The sequence below is a fragment of the Canis aureus genome, chromosome 16 (genome assembly GCF_053574225.1).
Source record: "Canis aureus isolate CA01 chromosome 16, VMU_Caureus_v.1.0, whole genome shotgun sequence".
NCBI lineage: Eukaryota > Metazoa > Chordata > Mammalia > Carnivora > Canidae > Canis > Canis aureus.
In genome coordinates, this window is record NC_135626.1 from 36,033,500 (window position 1) to 36,056,595 (window position 23,096).

The 23,096-nt window shown below is 47.5% G+C and overlaps 1 protein-coding gene and 1 long non-coding RNA gene across 4 annotated transcripts; one reads left to right on the forward strand and one right to left on the reverse strand.

Moving 5' to 3' along the window:
* Positions 1-946: 946 nt before the first annotated feature.
* On the reverse strand, positions 947-17,354 carry UBE2Z (ubiquitin conjugating enzyme E2 Z). The gene is made up of 7 exons (XM_077852883.1): positions 16,928-17,354; positions 14,883-14,955; positions 12,116-12,303; positions 9,626-9,737; positions 7,063-7,175; positions 5,689-5,779; positions 947-2,992 (listed from the first exon to the last, which is right to left on the reverse strand). Exons 1-7 carry the CDS (start codon positions 17,242-17,244, stop codon positions 2,822-2,824), a joined length of 1,065 nt encoding a protein of 354 aa, XP_077709009.1. The 5' UTR covers positions 17,245-17,354; the 3' UTR covers positions 947-2,821.
* A 109-nt stretch (positions 17,355-17,463) lies between these two features.
* LOC144286431 (uncharacterized) lies at positions 17,464-21,927 on the forward strand. Of its 3 annotated transcripts, XR_013354492.1 has the most exons (4): positions 17,464-17,637; positions 18,131-18,528; positions 19,307-19,440; positions 21,134-21,927. It is a non-coding gene; the product is annotated as an uncharacterized LOC144286431 (long non-coding RNA). The 3 variants fall into 3 exon arrangements; XR_013354491.1 differs by lacking the exon at positions 17,464-17,637 and having other exon boundaries at positions 17,656-18,528; positions 19,307-19,446; positions 21,134-21,918; XR_013354490.1 differs by lacking the exon at positions 17,464-17,637 and having other exon boundaries at positions 17,656-18,528; positions 21,134-21,917.
* The last annotated feature ends 1,169 nt before the right edge of the window (positions 21,928-23,096 follow it).

Here is a 23,096-nt window from a genome sequence, read left to right on the forward strand (position 1 = left end):
GCTTGCTCTAGACCTTCTGGGTTCTGATGGACCTGGCTGAGTGTGAAGGAAACAGGTGTTAGAAACAACGGAACCTAGGACCATCAACCAACAGCGGCCACAAGTCATCGAGTTTCATCTTTGCTTTCCCTCCTGTGCTGATCACCAGGTTCCTCTAGCCTTAGTGGTGGGAAGGGCATCATTTACTGAACAGCTACCCTGTGCCATTTTATGAACACCTAATCCCCTCACAGCCACTCTCAGAGGCTCAGTAAGGTCTCCTTACATCTCAGGCGAGGAACTGACATAATCATTCCCCAGGGCCACCAGCTTACAAAGCAAAGCTAAGAGCCAGAGCCCATGTTCACTGGTGCCAGGGCCCTTACGTGCCTGTATCGTGGCTTCACATGGCCTAGGCTGGCAGGACACTCTACACATGGTCAGCCAAGAGGACAAGCCTCTGTGCCAGGCAGCAAAAATTCTTGAGCAACTAGGGAAGGGAGTGATGGATGAGCTAGCTGTATGAAGCTGTCTCCATCCTCTGAGTCCTGAATTCCTAAGGGCTGCTTTAGTGCCAGAAATCTGAAAACCCAGTTCACTGTGGATTACCCAGAACCTAAGACACCCTTTCCTTACCCAGAGCAACAATCTACATCTGCTGGTCTTCCTAGGACACGCTCACTTCCCAGTCTCTGCAGAAGGATCCCTTTGGAAGCAACTGAGGCCAAGATGGCACTCCTGTCCTTGACTGCCAGAGGTGGTCTCAAAAGAGGCTCTTCTACTTCTGGTTGGTGGGGAACTCGTCACCAGCAGCCCTGCTTCCACCCAAGTCATGTAACTAGTTTTCAGCTTCTAGACAAAGCATTGAGCACTTTCTCTGACAAGTTTGACTTGGGCGAGAGGTGTGGTTGTTGAGAGGATCCCATTCTCCCTTTACACAAACCCTCCCACACCCATAGGCGCTTCCTCCTTCTGCCAAAACAAACTTTATTGCACCAAAAAGAAAAAAAAAAAAACTTCATTTATGTACAGTCAGATATAAAGACATCTCTTGACTCCTGTGCATATATTTCCTCAACTCAAGATTAGGGCATAAAAGTCAGGCTGGTGTGCCAGACATGCTCTGCCCACGGCAGGGCCAAGGAGAGGATTGTCACTTGAAAGTGGGAACACTTAAATGGATGACAGACGACCACTGGACCAACAGACCAAGGGCATTCTTCTAAGCCCTGTACGAGCTCTGGGAGTGGAAGAGGGAAATTGGAAGCAGGGTCCCTTTCTGAAATCTCCCTATTAAGAGACCCAGTTTTAAGTATCCGAGATAAACTTCCGCTCCCCAAGCCCACTTCCTGTCCAGTTTCTTTGCTTCCTGCCCTCCCAAGTAGAACATTTTCCTCTGCGTTCAACCCGTCCCAAGCTCCCCCAGGGAAGTCCCCCGGCCCCTGGGCAGAGGGCTCCCCAGCAGCAGGCAGGGCAGGTATGGTTATCCTCTCCCTTACACGTGGCTGGATACTGACCGAGGCCCTGCGTCACATGGATCACCAACACCCCACTGGGAGCCATAACAGTAAGAATCTGGAAAGTATGGGGGAGAACACACCAAAAAGGGGAAGGCTGGATTTCCTTGGTGCCCAGTACAATGGGGCGCCTAAAGCACATTTTTCTGAGCCAGCCCACTAAAGGACCACTGCAGCTAGATACAGAGAAGCAACACAGCCAGGCGAATGCCCATGGGAGCCGGTGACAGAGCAGCAGGGGGGGTGGGGGAAGGAAGGGAGGCAGGAAGAGCCCAGAGTCCCAGCCCCAGTCCCTCTGCCCTTGGCGACCCTTGCTCCCCACGCGTTCCTGGGCACTGAAGTGAAGGGGGGGGGGCACTGGAGGCTGGGGTAAAAATACACAAGGACAGCCAAACAGAACACAACAGGGCTAGCGTTGGTCTCCCCACTGCACCCCGCCCCCAGGGGAACCCCCTCATCGTGGCTAGGATTTACGAAAATCTGAGACTATTCTACATAGTGGCTCTCATTCCCCACACACAGCGGCTGGCTGTGTTGGGAACTTTTCAAATCAGTGATTGCGGGAACAAAATCAGCTTCTCGTGCTGCCTGTGCAGGCTTTACCAAGACCTCGGTTCAGTCCTGGTCACATTTACCTTCTGTCTTAAATCTGGAAATGGGCGAGGGAATGGGGGGTGGGGGGCAGAGGAGAAAGGTGCTCAGGTGCTAGGTAAAGCTTACTGATCAGCAGCCTAGACTCCACCACTGTTCCTTCTCTTTGGTCTGTCTAGAACAGTGACTATAAATTAGGAAAAACAAAATTATGCTGGCCCACGGGAAGTAAGGGCAGAGGAGGCAGGGAGAAAAAAGGGCATCGGGAAGCCCTGCTTCAAGACTGCAGACAGACAACCACCCAGACTGCTTAAGTGTCACAGACAGCCCCCCACCCAGAGCTCCCTTCCAGATATCCCCATAAAGCATTCGGGCACACTCCCTCCTGGACTTCCGGCTTCTATCCCCCACCTGTCCCTAAGGAGCTGGCCCTGTGCAGAGGTGTGTCGGTTGTTTTGTTTTTGCCAGAGGCCCTCGCCCTGGAGGTGCTCCTGCATAGGTACCGTGGCCCCTGCTACGGGATGAACAGCCCTGGGGGCTGGAGAGCCGGGGAGGTCAGAGCGGAAGAGCCTCCCCACTCCTGCGCCCTGGGATCCGAGCTGGCTTGGTTCTTGCCATCTTGCGGGATGACGTCACGTTTGGAGGGAGATACACAGTGCCTCTCCGTCCCTGGGGTGGGGGGGAGGGACTTGGCTGGGACTCTTGAGTGGGGGGAGGGGAGAGGGGAGCAGGGTCTAAACCCTCAGGCTCCCATGCAGGTCTGTCTCTGTCCCAGACGAACTGCTATCAGAGTCCATTTCGGCGTTCTCATTATGGAGCCTCTCCAGCACTTTCTGACGAATCAGTCCCAGACGCATCAAGAGGGACTGGTAGTCAAAGTGGCCACGCTTCTCTCCGAAAGGGTCCTGTGGGGGAAAGGAGACAAGCGGGATGGAAGATTCTCATCTGGGCAGCTCATCCTAGACAGTGCAGCTTTGGGCCCGTGCTGGACTCGCTCAACTTCCCAGGCACGAGACTAGAAGAGGCTATGGCATTACAGTCCCTGACCGCAGATCGCATACCCTCTGACGAGGAATATTATGGCACGTTTACCACCCCAGATAGATCTGGCTTGGGCCAACATTAAAATGTGCTGGTGTTCCCTGAAAGTGAGCCAATGTGGAGAAGGGGGTCACGGGGAAGACGACATAGGTAAGAAACAGAAATTCAAGACCAGAACTATAATCATTAAGTATGTCTGTGTTTTCAATTAACTTCCTAAAAGACATACAAGGGAAATATTATTCTGCTTTCCCTCTATCCAAAAGGGTAATTTGTCTTTCCAACATCATGGGCGGGTCTAGTACTCAGGAGTTCTGACTTTCAGAACTAGATAAGCACCCATACACTCTTTCAGAGAGATCAGTCACTACCATCCTGTCAGGTTTCTAGGCATCGCTCCAGGGCCACCCAGCCTTGATCCTAGTCCTTGTTATTCTAGATCAAAGATTTCCAGACATTTTGTAGTAAAGGGTTAACTGTTCTGAAAGTCTCAAAAACAACTAGGGTTGGAGTAGAGGAGATAAACAAAAGAACTTAAAATGCTGTACAGAGAATATGGCAACAAAAGTAGCATGTGGCAGGGTTTAGACAAGTGGAGACATCTTTCCTTGAGAGTCACAAAAAGGTACACCATTTTTCCCTCTCACATTCTGCTTCTTCCACATTTAACTATTTCCACACTTCTGCCCACATATCACCCTCATGATTAGGGACCAGTGTACACAAGTCACAGTCATTGTGATTACAGCCCACACTTTTCACTTCCAAAAGTTACACTCCCCAAAGGCTGAACTCCAAACTTACTTTTTCAAATCTTCCTTTCTTCATCCTTGGCTCCATTTCTACCCACGTCCCTCCTCCCCAGATGCTGTTCACTCTTCCCTTTCCTTCTCTGATCATGAGTTATTTTTCCTCCACAGAGTGAATATTGGGAAATGCTTTTGAATAGCAGGAATGAGAATTCCTGATGGGGAACGAACCATGGCAGGCATCACATATGATATACTCTGCAAAAGGGGTCAGGAGCAAGTTAACCCTGAAAGGGCCTTGCTCTTTGAGGTTTTGTTTTGTTTTTATTTTTTATTTATTTATTTTTTTAAATTTTATTTATTTATGATAGTTGGAGAGAGAGAGAGAGGCAGAGACACAGGCAGAGGGAGAAGCAGGCTCCATGCAGGGAACCCGACGTGGGATTCGATCCCGGGTTTCCAAGATCGTGCCCTGGGCCAAAGGCAGGCGCCAAACCGCTGCACCACCCAGGGATCCCTTGTCTTGTTTTTAAAGATTTTATTTATTCATGAGAGGCAGAGAGAGAGAGAGAGAGAGAGAGAGGTAGAGACACAGGCAGAGGGAGAAGCAGGCTCCATGCAGGGAGCCTGATGTGGGACTCGATCCCGGATCCCAGGATCATGCCCTGAGCCAAAGGCAGATGCTCAACTGCTGAGCCACCCAGGCATCCCATGTTTTGTTTTTTTAAAGTCATCTCTACATGCAACGTGGGGCTCAAACTTCCAACCCCAAGATCAACAGTCACATGCCCTTCTGACAGAGCCAGCCAGGCGCCCTTGCCCTTTGAGTTTTCATGTGGCAGATGGGTGGGGAAGTCCTTGAAGGAAGGACAGGGAAACTACTATTTCTAAGCAGCAGCTGAGGACAGAACACATTTACTGCTACTGCAGTAAATGCTGCTGGGGGAGCCTGGGTGGGCAAAGCATCTCAGCAAGAAATGGAGAGAACCTCAAGAGGCCTCAGTCACTCATCCAAGTCCATACAATTCTAAGCAAGACCATGAGTAAATGAGCCAAAAAAACATAAGAACTAGTCCTTAGGGACAGGAGGAGTCTCACTCTCTTAACAACCACATTTTTTTATATTTGAGCCCATTTACAATTTGGTTTAATAAGAATCTCCTCTTATTTTTTTAAATAGGTTCCAGGCCCAAGGTGGGACTCAGACTCACAACCCTGAGATCAAGAGTCAAATGCTCTAGTGACTGAGCCAGCCAGGCTCCCCCCAAGAATCCCTTTATTTATTTATTTTTTTTAGAATCTCCTCTTTAAAACAAGCATCAATCCTGTATTCCTATTGGAAGTGGATACACATTTCTCCGGTTGAGGCAGAGAGTAAACAACCACTTACTGTCATTTGTAACAGCAATCTTTCAACATATAACACCACATACCCAGTGTTTTCCTGGGCCTTGTTCTCCGAGTACCCTTCTGAGCTAGGGACAGAACTCCAGTAGAGAACTCACCATTATAATCACTAAGATTCAGAGAGGGCTGAATGTTCTTGGTTTGAAAAGACTACTAAGAAGGGCAGGCCTTCTGAGCTACAAAGGATGGTTCAGACTCTACTTATGAACATCTAGTTTATGCCAAGACAGAAGCAACTCCACAAGAATGAGACACATTTGTCTCCTCTCTGGGCTATAGAGACTCAGATGAACCAAGATCCCTTTGGCTCTGAATTCTCTTAAGAGATGCAGAGGCTATCCTTGTGGGGGATTTTACATGGTCTGCTGCAGAGCCTTTGGCCTTAGTGGCAGGGGCTGCATTACCTGCATAGTCTGGCCTTGAAGGTGTAGGCGATCTTTGCAGGCCACCTCATAGAAGTCGTAATACTCCAGAAAGGACTTCTCCATCACGCCTCTGGAGAACAAGCAGAGAAGCTGAAGTTAGAGACACAGTGTGCACGGGATCATCCCTTTACCATCTAACTTACTGCCAAATCAAATAGAGCTCCCAAGCCCGGATGTGATATCCTACAAAGACCTTTCTTTCTTTTCTTTAAAGATTTATTTATTTTAGAGAGAGAGGGAGCAAAACAAGGAGGGGCAGAAGGAGAATCTCAAGTAGACTCTATGCTCAGTGTGAAACTCAACATGGGGCTTGATCTCATGACCTGAGCTAAAACCAAGAGTTGGACACTTAACCGACTGGGTCACCCAGGTACACCCCTCACAAAGATCTTTCAATGGAAAATGGAAAAAGGAATAGATGATGACCGAAGGTGGTTTCTCGTATTCCTTAGGTATTATTAAAGGAGGATAACCGGGATGCCTGGGTGGCTCAGCGGTTGAACACCTGCCTTCTGCCCAAGGCGTGATCCTGGAGTCCCGGGATCGAGTCCCAGATCAGGCTCCTTGAGTGAAGCCTGCTTCTCCCTCTGTGTCTCTGTCTCATGAAATAAATAAACAAACACACAAACAAACAAACAAGGATAACCATTAATACTGACCATTTAAATCCCAACTTCACAACTTGTGACTCTATCTCATTTGTTTTTCATAGGCCATCCCTAATCCCAAACCTTACTCAAAATTCTTCCAAAAGGTTGTTTTGATAACTGTGACTTTGTTCATCTACTTTTAACAGTTACAAATAAACTCAAACACTGAGAAATAGATTTGTTGTGAAGGGCTCTACACCTCATTTGGCTGTAGAACAGTAAGGATCTTCAACAGGTCCAGGCGCTCATCAAATTGGAGTCTCCCTAAGGGTGTGGACTATGTCTTTCCCATTAGGCTTGGCACTCTCCTAGAATCAAACAGCTCTCTGAACTTCCAAGTGACCCTCAGCCACCACTCTTTATTTATTATTATTTTTAAAGATTTTATTTATTTATTCATAGACACAGAGAGAGGGGCAGAGACACAGACAGAGGGAGAAGCAGGCTCCACACAGGGAGCCCGATGTGGGACTCGATCCCGGGTCTCCAGGATCACACCCCAGGCTGTAGGCGGCGACAAACCGCTGCGCCACCGGGGCTGCCCGCCACCACTCTTTAAAAAAGCATGAACCACACAGCTTTCGTTTTCTGATCTCTGGTGCCCAACAGTGGATTTTGACTCAAAGGTTCTCAATGGTATGAACCAGCTAAATCTTCAACAGTAATACCCAGTGCCAAGTGGGCGCTCTTGGCACACACATACCGTAAGGGCTCAGGGCAGGGACACTTTCCTTCCATCATGTCACAGACCGCCACTCTGATGGTCTCATGCCGGATACATTCATTGTAATTTTTGCTGTCTCCTGGATGTCTCTCCTGTAATGTAAAGGACATTGGGTGTCCAAAACAAAATTTAGGCAAAGAAAAAGTAAATAGGAGGAGGCTTCAGGATTAATATGGTGTATGTGACCCAAGCAAACAAGGGTACCTTTCCAACTATATGGCAGATCCATGAAGATCCAACTCAAGTTTTTTTTTTTTTTTTTTTTTTTTTTCCCAACTCAGTTTTTATTTTTGAGATCATCAACCTCCCCCCATGCATGCCAATACCCATCCTCTGTTAGAGGTCACTTAACCTGTAAGCAGCCAACTAGACACATCAAATTTTCCTAAGGCTGAAATGAGAGGCCTCCGAAGTAAAGATTCTATGGGAAAGAACCCAATGTTAAGAATGGTGGTGGGACAAAAACATAAACATGTCAATAGGAGTCTCAGTAAAAAACCCTATAAATATCTGGATGCTTCCCAGCCAACTCCCTTTTATTCTGCAGGGTTCCATCATTACTCAAATCAACTACTATGACTCTATTGGAAGTAAAACTTGAAGTTTCCAAAAGAAGACTCCAACGCTGAGAAAGCCATTATGAATGTGTGGGTATAAATGGAAGGGGGTACAGTCTTCCAATCTCTTAACTCCTCCTTTACTCTTCAATGTTCCTCCTCATCACCAACCCAGCAACCAGAACCTTGGGCCCTGACTGAAATACATCATGAGCAGGAAAGAGATAACATACCCTCAGTTTACCACCATGGTTTCCAAAATGCACCACAGCGAGATCACAGGGGTGCTGGGGATTTAAACTTTTTGAGGAAAACCACAGTATTCACCACCTGTCAAACACTGTGAGAACCACTAACTTGAGCTCAGTGGGTCAGTTCTGACATTAGACTGCATGATATTCCTTTCAATGACACATTATCTTTGTGAAGCTGGACTGTCAATCACTACTCTGGTAAATAGCAAGCAGCATACATAAACAGTAGGGAAGAGTAATGAGGGTGGTGGATCCAATTGGATTCCAAGATCTTCAAAGTTGTGTGGTATCCAACAAGTGTACCCTTCCTGTCATTAAACCATTTTAGTTATTTAAGAAAGAAGCTGTCTGGACCTAACTGCTTTTTTTTTTTTAATAAATTAATTTTTTATTGGTGTTCAATTTACCAACATACAGAATAACACCCAGTGCTCATCCTGTCAAGTGTCCCCCTCAGTGCCCGTCACCCACTCACCCCCACTCCCCGCCCTCCTCCCCTTGGACCTAACTGCTTAAGAAACAGAACAGCCAGGCACTTCCGTCTGCCTGGGGAGCTGTGAAAAAGCCACCTAGACACCAGGGGCTGTGAACCAATAATGTTTGGGAGTACTAAGAATCAATGTCCCATCTCTTAAATTCCCAAAGGAAAGACCCTAAAATCAGCTCTTTGGTTAGCAAATGAGTTCCTTTTCCATTTCTACCTAATCCTAAAATCAAATACACTATTTGTTTGGAAAGGTGGTTTTGGGAATAACTTTTGTTGTTCATACTTAAAGGGTATTCCCTGCTGTTCCGGTCGATAAATGAACCAGGAATGGCATCATTATTTCAAATAGTGCGAAAATTAAACTGTTTTAACCACCTAGACAGAATTATCATCTTTGGGGATGATCACTGGAATTCTTTCCCAAGTAATCTTGGCAGGCATTTTGAAAGGATGGAAGAACTCTGGGCTCCTAGGCCAATATTGGGTTCTACCATGATCTATGTATCTTTGTGAAAGTGAACTAACCTCTCCATGTCACCATCACCTCATCTGAAAATGGGGATAACATTTACCCCAAGTTAGTACAGTAATCTCCACACCCAGCATGGGGTTTCAACTCCCAACCCTGAGATCAAGAGATGCAGGCTCTTCCAGCTGAGCCTGCCAGCTGCCCCTACCTCAAATTAGTGTAAAGCTTAAATGGAATATTATATATTCCACACACACATACACACACACATATAGTTATCATATATAAAAATTTGACAGCGGCTGGCATATAGCACACCCCTGGAAAATGCAACTCTCCTCTCCCTTCTCTTTGGCAGCATTGACTAAAATATTCTTCCCCTAGCTGATGACTAGCTCCTTTGGCTCTTCAGAACTTTGTAAACACCTAGCTGAGCAGTAGTCACTACAGGGAGTACCTTAAAGGGATACTGGAGGATGGACATATACAAAACCCACCAGTTGCAACAGCCCCCAAAGCAGGCTTAGAATTAGTGTCCAGATGACTCTACTGATTCCCACCTTGTAGATAACACAAGTCAAATGGAAATAACTGGACATTGTTATTGTAACTTACAAGGAAAAAAAATCATTTTTAAGGAACACACACCAACTCCTTTTTTCTCCTATGGTGACATTAAACAAACAAGCAAGCAAACAAATGGGACCTTTAAGCAGACCTCTCAGATCTCTTCAAACCCCATCTTCTACTCCCCAGCTGGCCCCTCTGGCCTTACCTGCTCAAAGCCAGGTTCATTGTGATAGGGGTTCTCAGTCATTAGGGATTGGATGGAGATGAGCACAGAAGAGATGCTCTGGGCTGGGCTCCAGGCGGGGCCAGTCCACGTACTGCAAAACAGCAGAGGGAGGGAAGAGGGTGAGGCCGAGAGTGATGGTGGAGGCCACCACAGAAAGACTAGTGCACCAGCACCCTGGGCCCTGGCAGCACCCGCTCAGTAAGTCAGTGAGTCAACGTTTCTCTTTCACTATTAATGCTCTGGAATTTCCCAGCCTGTCTCTCACCCTCATTGACCAGAAATCAGTCAACTGCCTAATCCTCTTATCAAGTGGGACAAAAGGAAAGAGGGTAAAGCAAGCAAGAAAACTTTGAAGGGATTTTCATTGGGCCTAGGAAAGAAACAGTAGCCAGGGAAGGTTCTATTCATCAAAATGGAATAAATAAGGTAAGAAAACACCAAAGGCAATCTAAGTGTTAAGCTCTGTGGATCTTGGAGCTGGCTTATTTAGGGGTGGTGAAGGGGTGAGGGGAGAGAAGCTCAGCACAGAGGCACGGAGGGGGTGGTGCATAGGGGGGTGGCCGGAAGGCACCTGGTCAGGGGCAGTGGGTGGGGTTTGATGACCAGGGTCCTGCTCTGTAGCCAGCCCCTGAAGAATGTCAGGCTCTCTGAAGACCATGGAACTCTGCCAGAGGACAGGGAGGGGAGTTAGGGGCACTTCTAGACTGCGAAGGGTCTGAAATAACATATGGAAACCATCCTGAATAAAAGAGAAGCACCAAAATTGCTCCTCTCTTCCATATACCTGATCGAGTAGTAGGCAGAGGGAGGGCAGCTTGGACATTCATGACATTTCTTTTTAGCTCAATTAACTGAAGAGGAGGCACCTGATCTGGAAGTGGAACACAACCTAAGCTATGACTGGCTTGCTCAAGTTAACTGGCCCATTCCCTCTTCCTATTAACTCGAGGAAAGCCCAGTTAAGTAGTGTGGCACAGCAAGCTCATCATCACCATCACCACCTTCACCACCAAGGCTTGCTCTTCAGAACCTCTCAGCCTGCTCCCCTCAGCTCTGCTCCTCCAGGAACGCCAGGTCCTGTGCTAAGACTCCACATACTCCGGGAGTCAAGCCAACAATGTAAATTTTCATTACATTTCTTTTGTCAGGCAGCCCCAATCTTTTTTTCTAAGTAGGAAGGAAAGGACTGAGGCTGATGGAAGAGTCAACTAGGAACACATGGGAATTTTCTATCCTGTGAGTTCTTGTGGTTAATGTTCAATTTCAGGGTAGCTTATTTTCCACCCAAAACACTTCTGCTACTCCTACCCCGCCGTCTTACTTTCCCTGGTTCTACTGTGAGCTGATGTTTGCTCAAAATCGTTTTATACTGGCCCAATGGAGAACCTAGTACAAAAATGCTATCACAAACAAATGTCATGTAGAAACAACAAGTGAATATCCTCACCACTGTGGGCTATGTCTACCACTATCCTACCAGATAAAAACCCTAACAACATAAAGGACCGCTTTAAGGACAACCTCCTTTGAAGGACTTCCTCACTGCCACCACCACAGAACATGTCCCTGGGTCTGAGAGATTAAAAATATAAATAAATAAAATAACTCCTGTCTCCAGTTTGGGTCAGCTGCCTTTCCCCACACACACCTGGAAATATGCTGGACAGGAAAGAAAAAGGTATCACCAGTTCTGGCAACTCTCCCAACTTCAACCTGCACTTGTCCTCTGCCCCAGGGAAACTCAGACCACACAAACACCGCCAATCCAGAAGACACTGTTTCCATTCTGAATTTTTAGCCCCCAAAGGCAGTTAAAAGGGAGCGAGTGAGAACCGCATGAAGCAAAATCTCCGTAGCACCCAGAAACAAAATGTACTTGAAACTTGGATTTCTTATCTGATGTGATTTCCAACCTTAGACGTTTTTCATTCAGTTGTTAAAATATCATGATCATCTTCATCACCACCGCCGCCTCCAAAGCCACTCATTGAGAGACTCAGAAACAAGACACCCACAATCTTAAATGGCACAGATCTGCAGCCTTTCTCAACCTGTTCAGGAGAGAATGAAGCCCTGATGCCCTAAGGGAGTGGTTCTCAAGCTGAAGTACGCCAGAAATCACCGGGAGAGCTTGTAAAACACAGATTGCTAGGCCCTCCCCTAGAGTTTCTGATACAGTACGTCTAGGGTGGACCCTCAGAATCTGTAGGGCTACAAGCTCTCCAAGTGCTGTTGCTGGTCAGGGAGAACCACTTCACTAAGGCATCCATTGTAGGTCATACATGAACTTCTCTCTTTTGCACTTAGAATGATACTAATCACGTACCATCCTGGGGAAAATTGAGGAAACAGTCACTCCAATCATTTTCTGGGTTCTGTGGTTCAGATGAAGAACCCCGGTTGATAAAGGCTGGCCTAGAGTAATTATTTGCTAACAACCAACTTGGCCACTTAGAAGTCTCCTCTTACCCTAGAATACTCAAGCAGACTTTCCCATTGCGGTAGAAGTTGGGGTTAAACCTCACTGTGTTATTGCCCGTTGTCATCAGTTTGACCCGAGGTGGGTGGATGGGATAGTCGGGCGGACACCGAAACACGAACAGGAAGAAACCCCCTTCATAAGGAGTGTCAAATGGGCCTGTGATCAATGCATGAATCTGCAAAATAAAACCCCATCTCAAAATTGTGAGGTGATGTCCCATCCCAACCCCTCCTGGCTTCCACTTGCTACCCACACCAGCAGCAGGACCTTCATCTAGTATATCATTCCATATCCTCACCATGCGGAATGAACAGCCTGTACTCACTCATACTAATAAATATGTTTGGAATTTTAAGAAATCCCATTACGGTGGAATGGCATCTTACTCAGTGGTTAACTTCTAAAGTTAGAGCCCAAGATGAAAACTGAATGTAGTCAAAAATCACCCTGAATGTCCCTTAAAACTCCCTGTGACAGCATAGGTTTTTTTTTTTTTTTTTAAGACTTCCCTGATCAGTGTTACATGTAACAAATATACATGGAACACCACTGCACCAACTAAAATATGCAACTGTAAAATATTATCCTAGCCCGTTTAGTTTTAAGAATCTAATATATACTTTTACTGAGCATGTCTGTTTGGATTTGCCTAGGTTAATCATGTGTCTGAGGCAACCCCACCCTCCATTTAGGAGGCACAAAGGGGAGTAAGATGAACGGAAAAGAGCAAAGGGATTGGCGGCCACAGTGCCAGTTTACAGTGCAGAGCTGAGGGTTGTGATGGAGGCCTAGGGTCTCTGTTGCCTCCACAAAGAAGCAAGCCTACTGTGGGAGGATGTAGCTCAGGCAGCAGTCAGCTGTGTCAAAGATACCAAAAAAAAAACAAAAAACAAAAAACGGGGAAAACTCAGGGTCCATTTGGAGCCCTTAGACCATCACCAGAAATCTTCCCAACACTGTTGGTTAACTTAAAAAGAAAAAAAATCGGCAGCACTTAGAACACTCAACTTTTGTCCTCCAACCAGGATCACTGAACAAGCTTTCCCCTCCTGAAAGGAAGAGAACTTGAACTGACCCCGTTATATTTCTTCTCCTACAAAGGCTGCTAGCCACTTAAGTCTGCTCAGAATTTAAGCAGCAAGACGAAAAAGGACCAGCAATCCAATGCTTCAGTCCCTACTCTGCCCTTGGTGGCACCCAGGAATATCTTTCAGCCCTCAGGCATTTGGAATAGCAAGTTCAAATGGCATCAACAGGACATCAATTCTGGGACCCTAGGGACTAGCATATTAACACTGATACTTGACTGGACAAGATGTCCCAGGAAAAATATTTCTAACCACAAAAAAAAAAAAAAAAAGAAAAAAATTAATTTAAGGGAAACTTATTCAAAACAAAATACACATATCTACACTACAAAGTCAGAACTTTTACCGTAAGAAATCTGAAACCATGGAAGAGTTTTCATTTAAACAATATTAGATTTAGGAAATCTTGATTTCTTCCCAACATTAGTTTAAGTGAAAAATTCACTTCTGAGGGTAGAGCGCTCAATGACAGAGAGGCCTAGGCATCTATGCCAGGGGAATTTCAGCCTTCTCTGTGTTTGTGTATGGAGGACAAGACAAGAATGGTCTTTGGAGTAGAAAGGACATTCAAAAGCAACCAGTTGGGCAGCCCCGGTGGCGCAGCGGTTTGGCGCCGCCTGCAGTCCGGGGCGTGATCCTGGAGACCTGGGATCGAGTCCCTCATCAGGCTCCCTGCATGGAGCCCACTTCTCCCTTTGCCTGTGTCTCTGCCTGTCTCTCTCTCTCTGAATGAATAAATAAATAAATAAATCTTTAAAACAAAACAAACAAACAAAAAAAGCAACCAGTTAGGGATGCCTGGGTGGCTCAGTGGTTGAGCCTCTGCCTTTGGCTCGGGACATGATCCTGGGGTTCTGGGATTGAGTCCCACATCGGGCTCCCTGTACGGAGCCTGCTTCTCCCTCCGCCTATGTCTCTGCCTCTCTCTCTGTGTCCCTCATGAATAAATAAATAAAATCTTAAAACAAAACAAAAAAACCCCACAAAAACAACCAGTTAGGGGATCCCTGAGTGGCTCAGTGGTTTAGCGCCTGCCTTTGGCCCAGGGCGTGATCCTGGGGACCTGGGATTGGGTCCCACGTCGGGCTCCCTGCATGGAGCCTGCTTCTCCCTCTGCCTGTGTTTCTGCCTCTCTCTCTCACTCTCTGTGTCTCTCATGAATAAGTAAAAAAAAAAAAAAAAAAAAGTTAAGAAAAAAAACCCCAAAACAACCAGTTAGGACAAGAAGTCTGAACAAGGTCCTTTGAGTATAAACTCTATTCACTCAGGTTTGCCTCATGCCCAACCTTCTCTGCATCAGACTTAGAGCACCATACTTGAGTCCAGAGTGACAGGGTAGGGGAAGAATTGAGTAGAAAAATGAATAAGATGACTATATAACCTAACATCCCAAGTGGAGCATTTTTGAGAGTGAATGAGTGGCCCTAATAATAGTTAATCTGGGACAAGAGGCATAAACAGGGATTTTCCAAGCCAACCAGACCTACTGGCACCTGAATAAAAGACACCTGTTCAAGGCTCTGCTCCACCTCACTGTGTGACCTTGGGCAAGCCACTTACTCTCTTGGGATCTTAATTTATTCATTTACGTAATCAGAAATGTGAGCTGAATAATCTTTCTGGACCCAATTTCCCAATAGTCCCCAACCCCCTCCAAGTTACATACCTTAGTCATGTCAACAGTATCTGGTACAACGAACATTCCTGGAGGAGGCTCCTTATAAATGGACATGATATCCCTGTATAACATCAAGAGGAGGTAGGGAAGGGAGTGAGGGAGAGAGAGGAAAAAAGGGGAATCCCTTGAGCAGGACAGTTGTTACACCTCAATGAGGCCAGGGCTTGAGAAAGTGGTGCTTGGTACCACAAACGTCTGCACTGTCTTGTTGGCTGAGAAATCTCAGCTGAGTACTTGTCAGGCAAGCAGAGAGCAAATTACTATCAAAAGGGCATTGTTTCCTCAGGAGGAGGGGGGAAAAATCAGAGATCCCAGTGGCATCAGATGTCACCCTGGAAAAGCCACATCCCATTTACTCTCTTCCTCCCACAGGGCAATTCATTCACTCCCCACCTCCGAAATTCCCAGGTACTACAACTGAATGCTAAATGAAGACTGTTCAGTAACTGGGAAGACATAATCAACTCCACTAAAAAAATGAATCCCATAAACCATACAGTGAGCCATTATTGGTCAGAGGAATACACAAAGCAAGTGAGCTAGCAAAAAGCAATAATGGTCTTCTTGCCCAAAACACCGACAGTGTAGAGATCGCTTCAGACTGGAGAAGGTACCCTCCGCAATTGCTGAGAGTCCCACATCTGAAAAATGACATGTAGTGGCTACCACAGAATCCATCAGTTGTGAGTTAGGGTCTAAAGGACATTCTAGGTGGGAAAAGACTCGGCAGGGCACATAGGGACATAAACTGCAAACAAGTGGGAGAGCAGAAGAAAGAAGTATTGGCAGAACTCAAAGGTAGAAATAAGGATTGGCAGACTGAAGTGGATGGAGAACAGGAGTAGAAGGGAGTGCTGAGGTTCTGAAGTTAGAGGTGGTGACCCTGATGGAGCTGGCATCTGTGTCAGGCACTGGGCCAGGTACTTTACACACAATGTGCTGCTTAATTTTTATTACAACCTTGAAAGGTAGGTAGAGACATCTGAAGGGACTTGCAGCGTGTGTGTGTGTGTGTGTGTGTGTGTGTGTGGGTGAGATCACCTAGTTGAGGATGGCTGCAATGAGGGGGGGGCAGGAATGAGGAGAGGCAGAGACTGGTCATCAGGAAACAGGTTTCAGGCTGAATAGCGGCTCAAAAGCATTACTCTTTTCCTATGCAGTTAAGTACTACGCTAAGCATTTTTGCAGAAACATTATCTATTAAATGATAGGATCTAAGATCAGTCACCCAAGAAATAAGCACAGAAAGGACTTGGGTCTTTGTTCCTGTATTTGAATTAGGTATATTTGCTACAGAAAACTAAACCAGATGAGCGAGAGGAAAAAAATACAAGAAAGTCTTGAGTGGGATAATACAAGCCAGAGTGAGGCTGGGTGGGGGAAAAAGCCTGCATTGCTGGAACAGGTGTGAGAGTGGATAGCTTTGGGGTTCTGGAGAAGTGGTTCAAGGGGAGATTGCGGGTATGTAAGGGAAGCGATCCAGATTTGGGGAGACGGCTTGCGGAGATGGGGAATCAAAAGAAACGTTGGCCTCGACTCTGAAGCCACGGAAGGCAAGCTCTCTCTCTACGTGTGTTACAAACGGGGCTCGGGAGGAGACGACGCGGGGAGGGGGGGCCAATGGGTGGGGCCTCCGGGCAGCATCTAGCAAGGCTGGAGTGGGGAAGGGGGGAAGAGAGGCGGCGCGGAAGGCGGGAGGGGGTGTTGCTGAAGCGCGAAAGGGTCGGGTTTCGGGCGGGAGGTGTGGGGGAGGGTGTCCGGCACGGAGACGGGAGGGCTCCCGGGAGGTAGCCGAGGGGCGGGGTCGGACCTGGGCAAGCGAGGAGGGGTTTGGTGCGTGTGGAGCTGCGGGCGGGGGGGAGAGGGGACTGGGATCGCGACGCTTTGGGCTGGCAAGACGTGGGCCTTGGAGCTGGGCCGCCGCGAGGGAGGCGCGAGGCAGCGGGCGAGGTGGGGGGTGTAGTGGGAAAAGGGGGGGCGGGGAAGGTCGAGCCCCGGAGCTCGGGGCTGGGGGAGGAAAAACCCCGGCTCACCGCTTGATCCGAAGTAGACACTGCGGCGCGGTTCGTTCGCCGTCCCAGTCGGAGCTGAGTGTGGGGTCCCAGTGGCTAAGCAGCGCGGCCCCGTGGGCAGCGGCCGAGGGCGGGAGCCCGGGCAGCGGAGCCAGGCCGCTCCCCGGCCCCCCGGCCCCGCCCGCCGCCGCCGCCGCCGCCCACACATCCGGCAGGAAAGGCGGCCCGAACCCGCTGCCGCTAACGCCAACAACACCGGCGACGCCGCTCGCCCCGGGGCCCGCCGCCCCGGCGCCCGCCGTCGCCGTCGCCGCCTCCTCAGTTGGACTCTCCGCCATCGCTGCTTCGCTTCCGGGACTGCTCGGCAGCACGTCCGCCGACCAGAGCGGCCGCTGCTCCCTCCCGCTCCCGCACCACCGAGAGCCGGGCCAGAGTGTCCCCACCCTCCGCTTCCACAGCCCGGGCGGCGCTGGCTCCGCCCACCCCCGCCCGACCAGCGAGAGGCGTTCTGCAAGAGCGTCCACCCACGGTCCTCCAGGGCGAGAGGGGGTGGGAACTGGGCCTGCGCGGGCCCCCGCGGTGCGGGGGTGGTGGGGGGGTGGGGAGCCTGTGAAGCGTGCCGGGACGCCCCGGGGCGGCCGAGAGCTCAGCGCCCGGCAGCGTTTTATTTTCCAGTGTGGCAAGGAGAGGAAGGAAGGGTCGTAGATGACCCCCCCCCCCCAGTCGCGTCGGTGGGTCCGGAATGGGGGATCGAGCTTCCTTAGGGGAGGCTCTTAATAGAGGGGGCAACTTGCTCAGGGCTCTTTCCTCTCTGGAAACCTCCGTAATTTATCCTCGCTCCCCGCAGCGTCACCCACCGAGGGCAGACTGCCATTGCCCCCTGCCTGCAGCAGGACCAGGGGAAGGAATCCCAACCTGCGAGTGGAAAACCACCTCATTTCAGAGTTGATTTACATTTATGGAGGGGCTACTAGATGCCAGGCTCTGTTGCTAGGCGTTGCCATAGGGATAATGAAACAGACCTCGAGCAGCTTGGTAAAAGGAAGAAAATCAGGCCTCCTGACTCCAAGCTCAGCCTTTTTTTCTTCCCACAAGCCCTTGAATATACAGGAATCAAGGGGCTGTGAGTTTAAATCCTGGGAGGATTCCTTAAGGGCTTTCCAGGGATTTCTATGGACTAAGAAAAACTGCCTTCTAAAAAAGACTTTTCCTTTTTCTCCCTAGCAGAAACAGGCTCATAATCATGTCCGGAAACTCTTGGCCAGATGTGTTTCAGAATTGAGAGGAACACCCCAGTAAGGTCTGGGGCAGCACCCAGTAACCAAACATTGATGCTTCGACAGCAGATTGTATGAATATTCATCCTCATTTGGATACATTTATGAATAGTCCTACCGAGCCAAGCAAATAGCCTCACTCGGTATTACACTTTTTGCCATCAAAATTGTTTTTTAGGAGAAAAGTCCAGCTTTCACTGCTTCCTGATTTTTCCAATAAGGGTAATCACCAACACTTGCTGAGGCTAAAAATTTGTTTCTTCAGCTGACATTTATTGAGTGCTTAGCATGTGCCAAGCACTTTGTATACTTTGTCTTATGTATTCCTTCCAACAACCCTAGGAAGTAAGTACTATTATTAGTGTATTCTGACAGATGGAAAAACAGGCTTACAGAGGTTCCATCACTTATCCTGGGTCACACTGAGAGCAAGCAACAGATTCGGGGATGTGAGCCAAATCTAACTCCAGAGAAAACGTTCTAACTACTATGTGATAGTATCACAGCTTGGAGCTCTCCCACATTTACTGGATTTATTAAATGTGGTCCTTTGTTCCCTATTGCTTCCAACCCCTATCCCACAACACACACACACACACACACACACACACACACACACACAACACACATGCACTTCGGGGGCTCTTGAGCAGGTATTGTCTGAATCCAGCAGAGGGCTTGGTGCAGCTTAGGTACTTAACTTGAAGCAAAATGACTCAACGCAATGTTTTATACAGATTTCATGTTTTGTTGGTAAAGTGTTTTCTTTGTTTTTTCTTTTTTTAGGGTTTTATTTATTCATGAGAGAGAGGCAGACATAGGCAGAGGGGGAGCAGGCTCCCTGAGAGGAGCCCAATGTGGGACTCCATTCCAGGACTCAGGGATCACTACCTGAGCCAAAGGCAGCTGCTTAACCACTGAGCCACCCAGCTGCCCCTGTTGGTTTAGCATTTTACCATTCTATGATAGTAAGGGTACAGAATATCTGTGAAGGGATATACAAAAAACTGGTAACAGTGGTTTCCTCTGGATAGTTCAATCACTGACAAGGTGGGCCAAAGGGTGTGTGTATGTACACGTGCCTTTTTAAAAATTTTTTTAAAAATAATTTATTTATTCACAGAGACACAGAGACAAAGGCAGAGGGAGAAGCAGGCTCCACGCAGAGAGCCTGACGTGGGACTCGATCCACGGTCTCCAGGATCACACCCCGTGGCTGCAGGCGGCGCTAAACCGCTCCGCCACCGGGGCTGCCCTGTACACGTACTTTTTAAATATTGTACTACGCATCTATTGTCTATTAATACTAGGTTTTATTCATTTTTTAAAATTTTTATTTATTTATGATAGTCACAGAGAGAGAGAGAGAGAGGCGCAGAGACACAGACAGAGGGAGAAGCAGGCTCCATGCAGGGAGCCCGATGTGGGATTCGATCCCGGGTCTCCAGGATCGCGCCCTGGGCCAAAGGCAGGCGCCAAACCACTGCGCCACCCAGGGATCCCATTCATTTTTAAAGAATACTGGAATTTTGTTTAGATATTATTTATTTAGTAAGATGGTCAAAAGTAAGCTCACTGATAACCTCACACAAAGAAAACATGACTCCATGGCTCCTCTATGGCTCCAGACTGCAGAGGCCCAAAGATGGCCCATGAGGGGAGAAGATTCCTCAATGTGTTCCTCTCCTTACTACTGGATTATTGTTTTCAATGGACAGAAAACAGTTACCTTGGATCCAGGAGAAAGAGGTTCCAGCTTTTGATCAGTACCACTCTGCAAATATCCTCTTTGAGCTTATTTCTCTATCCATAGAACGGTGATAATTCTTATCTCTGGGGTTTCTCTGAGGATTAAGAGAAACCTTAATCCTCCTGTGACAACAACACAAGTGTTTCGTAGAGTGGCAAGCACTGTCCAAATAATTGACATCCCATTTGCCCATATCTCCTCCAGGCCTTTGCTCATACTTTCTCTAACTAGACTAGTCTTTCTCTCTACTATACAGGCAGGAGTCCTAGTTATTGGAACTCTGAGGCTCTGTTCCTCATCAGTAATATTGGTAAAATGATAGTAGTTTTAAAGAAGAGATAATGTGGGGAACCTGGGTGGCTCAATTTGTTAAGCAGCCAGCTCAGGTCTGATCTTGGGGTCCTCGGACTGAGCCCTGTGTAGAGCTTGGCACTCAGCAGGGAGTCTGCTTGAGCATTCTCTCCCTCCCTCTGCTCCTTCCCTTGCCCATGTACACTGTCTCTCTTTAGGGTAAATAAATGAATCTTTAAAAAAAAAAAAGAGAGAGATAATGTAATAATGAATGTGCACAATACCTGGCCAAAGTAAATTCTCAATAATTATTAACTCTTACTCATCTTCAAGGCAGGCTGAAATACTACTTTCTCTGCCAAACCTTAGCACCTCCAGGCGTATTATTATTATTATTATTATTATTATTACTACTACTATTAATTAGTCATTTAAAATTATTCCATCCTCTGGAGTAATTCATACCTTCATTGTAGCACATACTACTTTTTATTTTACTGGTTTGGTTACTTACCTGTCTAGCTACTACATGTGACATACTCTAGGGCAGAAAACATGGAGCACCTATCTTGCATCTCGAGGAACTGACCATTCATTGAGTGCTGCAGACAGGGTGAACAGAACAGAAATGAGGCCATGGTAACCAGCTGCCCTTCCCCTGGCTATGGATCTCTAGAATTTCAGCTCCTCCTCCTCCTCCTCAGATATGCCTTAAAAAAAAAAAAAAAAAAAAAAAAAAGACTTTATTTATTTACTTGAAAGAGAGAGAACATGAGCAGGGAGGGAGGGGCAGAGAGAGAAGCGGGCTCCCTGCTGAGCTGGGCTGGATCTCAGGACCCAGAGATCACAACCTGAGATGCCTAACTGACTGAGCCACCCAAACGCATATGTTTATTTTTCTTTCCAAAGGGCTCAGCCAAGCCTGTGCGAAGAATTTGCAAGTCAAGGCCCGAAGGGCTATAGAGCATAGCAGCTGCTTAAAGGACCAGCTCACCACCTCCCAAAGGAACTCCAGGAAGCCTCTGAGCCAAGGAAGAGGAAGGGCCAGGGAGAGGCTAGCAGCAGAATGTTAGAAGCTGGCATTACTTAGCCCAGTGTTTACTGACTTTTTCAAGGCAACACCTGGCTGCTTTTCTGGCAGCTTGGCTAGAGGGCAAGAGTATGCCTTCTGGAGCCTCTCCCATATCCTCTGGGGATGGATGACAGAACTAAGCCATCTTCCTACAGGAATTTGGATCCAAGCCTCTCTCTCCCACACAGCACTGGACTGCCTGCTTTGAGCCATCTCTGGGTGCAACAAAGTTTGGTAGCACCTTGCTCACAGCAACAAGGCAAGTATCCTCCCCCAAGGACAGAGGCCAGCAAGTGCCTTAAAGTGCAGGTGACTACTATGCCTCAACTCTCTCTAAAAAGAGAAATTATGGGGTGCCTGGGTGGCTCAGTCGGTGAAACTTTTGTCTTCGGCTCAGGCCATGGTCCCAGGGTCTCGGGATCAAGCTCACATGGGGCTCCCTGCCCAGGGGGGAGTTTGCTTCTCCCTCTCCCTTTGCTTGCTGCTCCCCCTACTTGTGCTCTCTCTGCCAAATAAATAAAGAAATTCTAAAAACAAATAAATAAAGAGATCATGAAGATCTTTCTCCCCTTCCCCAAAGTTCTGTGTCCCTTAGAAGCTGTCCTTCCCCTACAGGGTCCAACCTTTTGTTCTGGGCTCAATGCCAGGAAGAGATGATGAGTTCCCATCCAGGTCATAAATTCTGAACTAAAAGGAAAAATCAGAACTCGGACTGAGGGTTCGAGACTTCTGATTAAAGTAATAATACCTATATTAGATATATTTTTAAAAAAGAAAAAAAAAGATTTAATTTTTTAAAGTTATCTCTACGCCCAATGTGGAGCTGAACTCACAATCCGGAGATCAAGTTGCATGCTCTTCCAATTGAGCCAGCCAGGTACCCCCTTAAAGAATTTAGCAATACGTGTTATTACATCTCTCTGAATACATTCCTTTTTTTTTTTTTTAAGATTTTATTTATTCATGAGAGAAACAGGCAGAGGGAGAAGCAGGCTCCATGCAGGGAGCTCGACATGGGACTCAATCCCGGGTCTCCAGGATCAGACCCTGGGCTGAAGGCAGCACTAAACCGCTGAGCCACCCGGGCTGCCCTATTATCATCTCACTTTGTTGTCCCAACCACCAGGAATTGTTCTTTTTTTTTTTTTTAAGATTTTATTTATTTATTCATAGAGACACACACACACACACACACACAGAGAGAGAGAGAGAGGCAGAGACACAGGCAGAGGGAGAAGCAGGCTCCATGCAGGGAACCGGATGTGGGACTTGATCCCGGGTCCCCAGGGTCACACCCCAGGCTGCAGGTGGCACCAAACTGCTGTGCCACCGGGGCTGCCCCAGGAATTGTTCTCATCCCCATTTTAGAGATGAGGAATTCAAGTCTCATGAATTCAAGTGGCAGGGATAGTGCTTGCATTCCCCTCTGACTATGCTCTTTGCTACCACACTGAACTCTTAAAGAGCCTTACTAATTGTTTTTGGTCACTACCTCTGAGAATGTATGAAAACAATGGATACTCTCGAAAAAATACACCTCTGTATCTACTCACAAGTATTTTGCACTAGGCAAAATGGTTCCATCCACCCATGGATCACAGAACCTAAAGAATCTCCATGGTCATGGACTAACTAGCCCTGTTTGGTGTGGGGAAGCATTCTCTCTCAACTCTCTAGGGTTCCACCGGCCCAACTATATTCCCAACCTTGCTGATTTGGATTTAGAAGTTCAGCAATTCGAAGGCTATTTGGAGCTCATGATCATGGAAATTCTTGCCAGCCCCTTAGCAAAAACTAGAT

Coding starts and splice junctions, on each gene's coding strand:
- UBE2Z (XM_077852883.1), bottom strand. CDS start 17,244: ATGGCGGAGAGTCCAACTGAGGAGGCGGCGACGGCGACGGCGGGCGCC. Junction 9,738..12,115: donor GTCTGCTTGAGTATTCTAGG/GTAAGAGGAGAC, acceptor GCTGTTTTGCAG/TACGTGGACTGGCCCCGCCT. Junction 7,176..9,625: donor ATGAACCTGGCTTTGAGCAG/GTAAGGCCAGAG, acceptor TTTACATTACAG/GAGAGACATCCAGGAGACAG.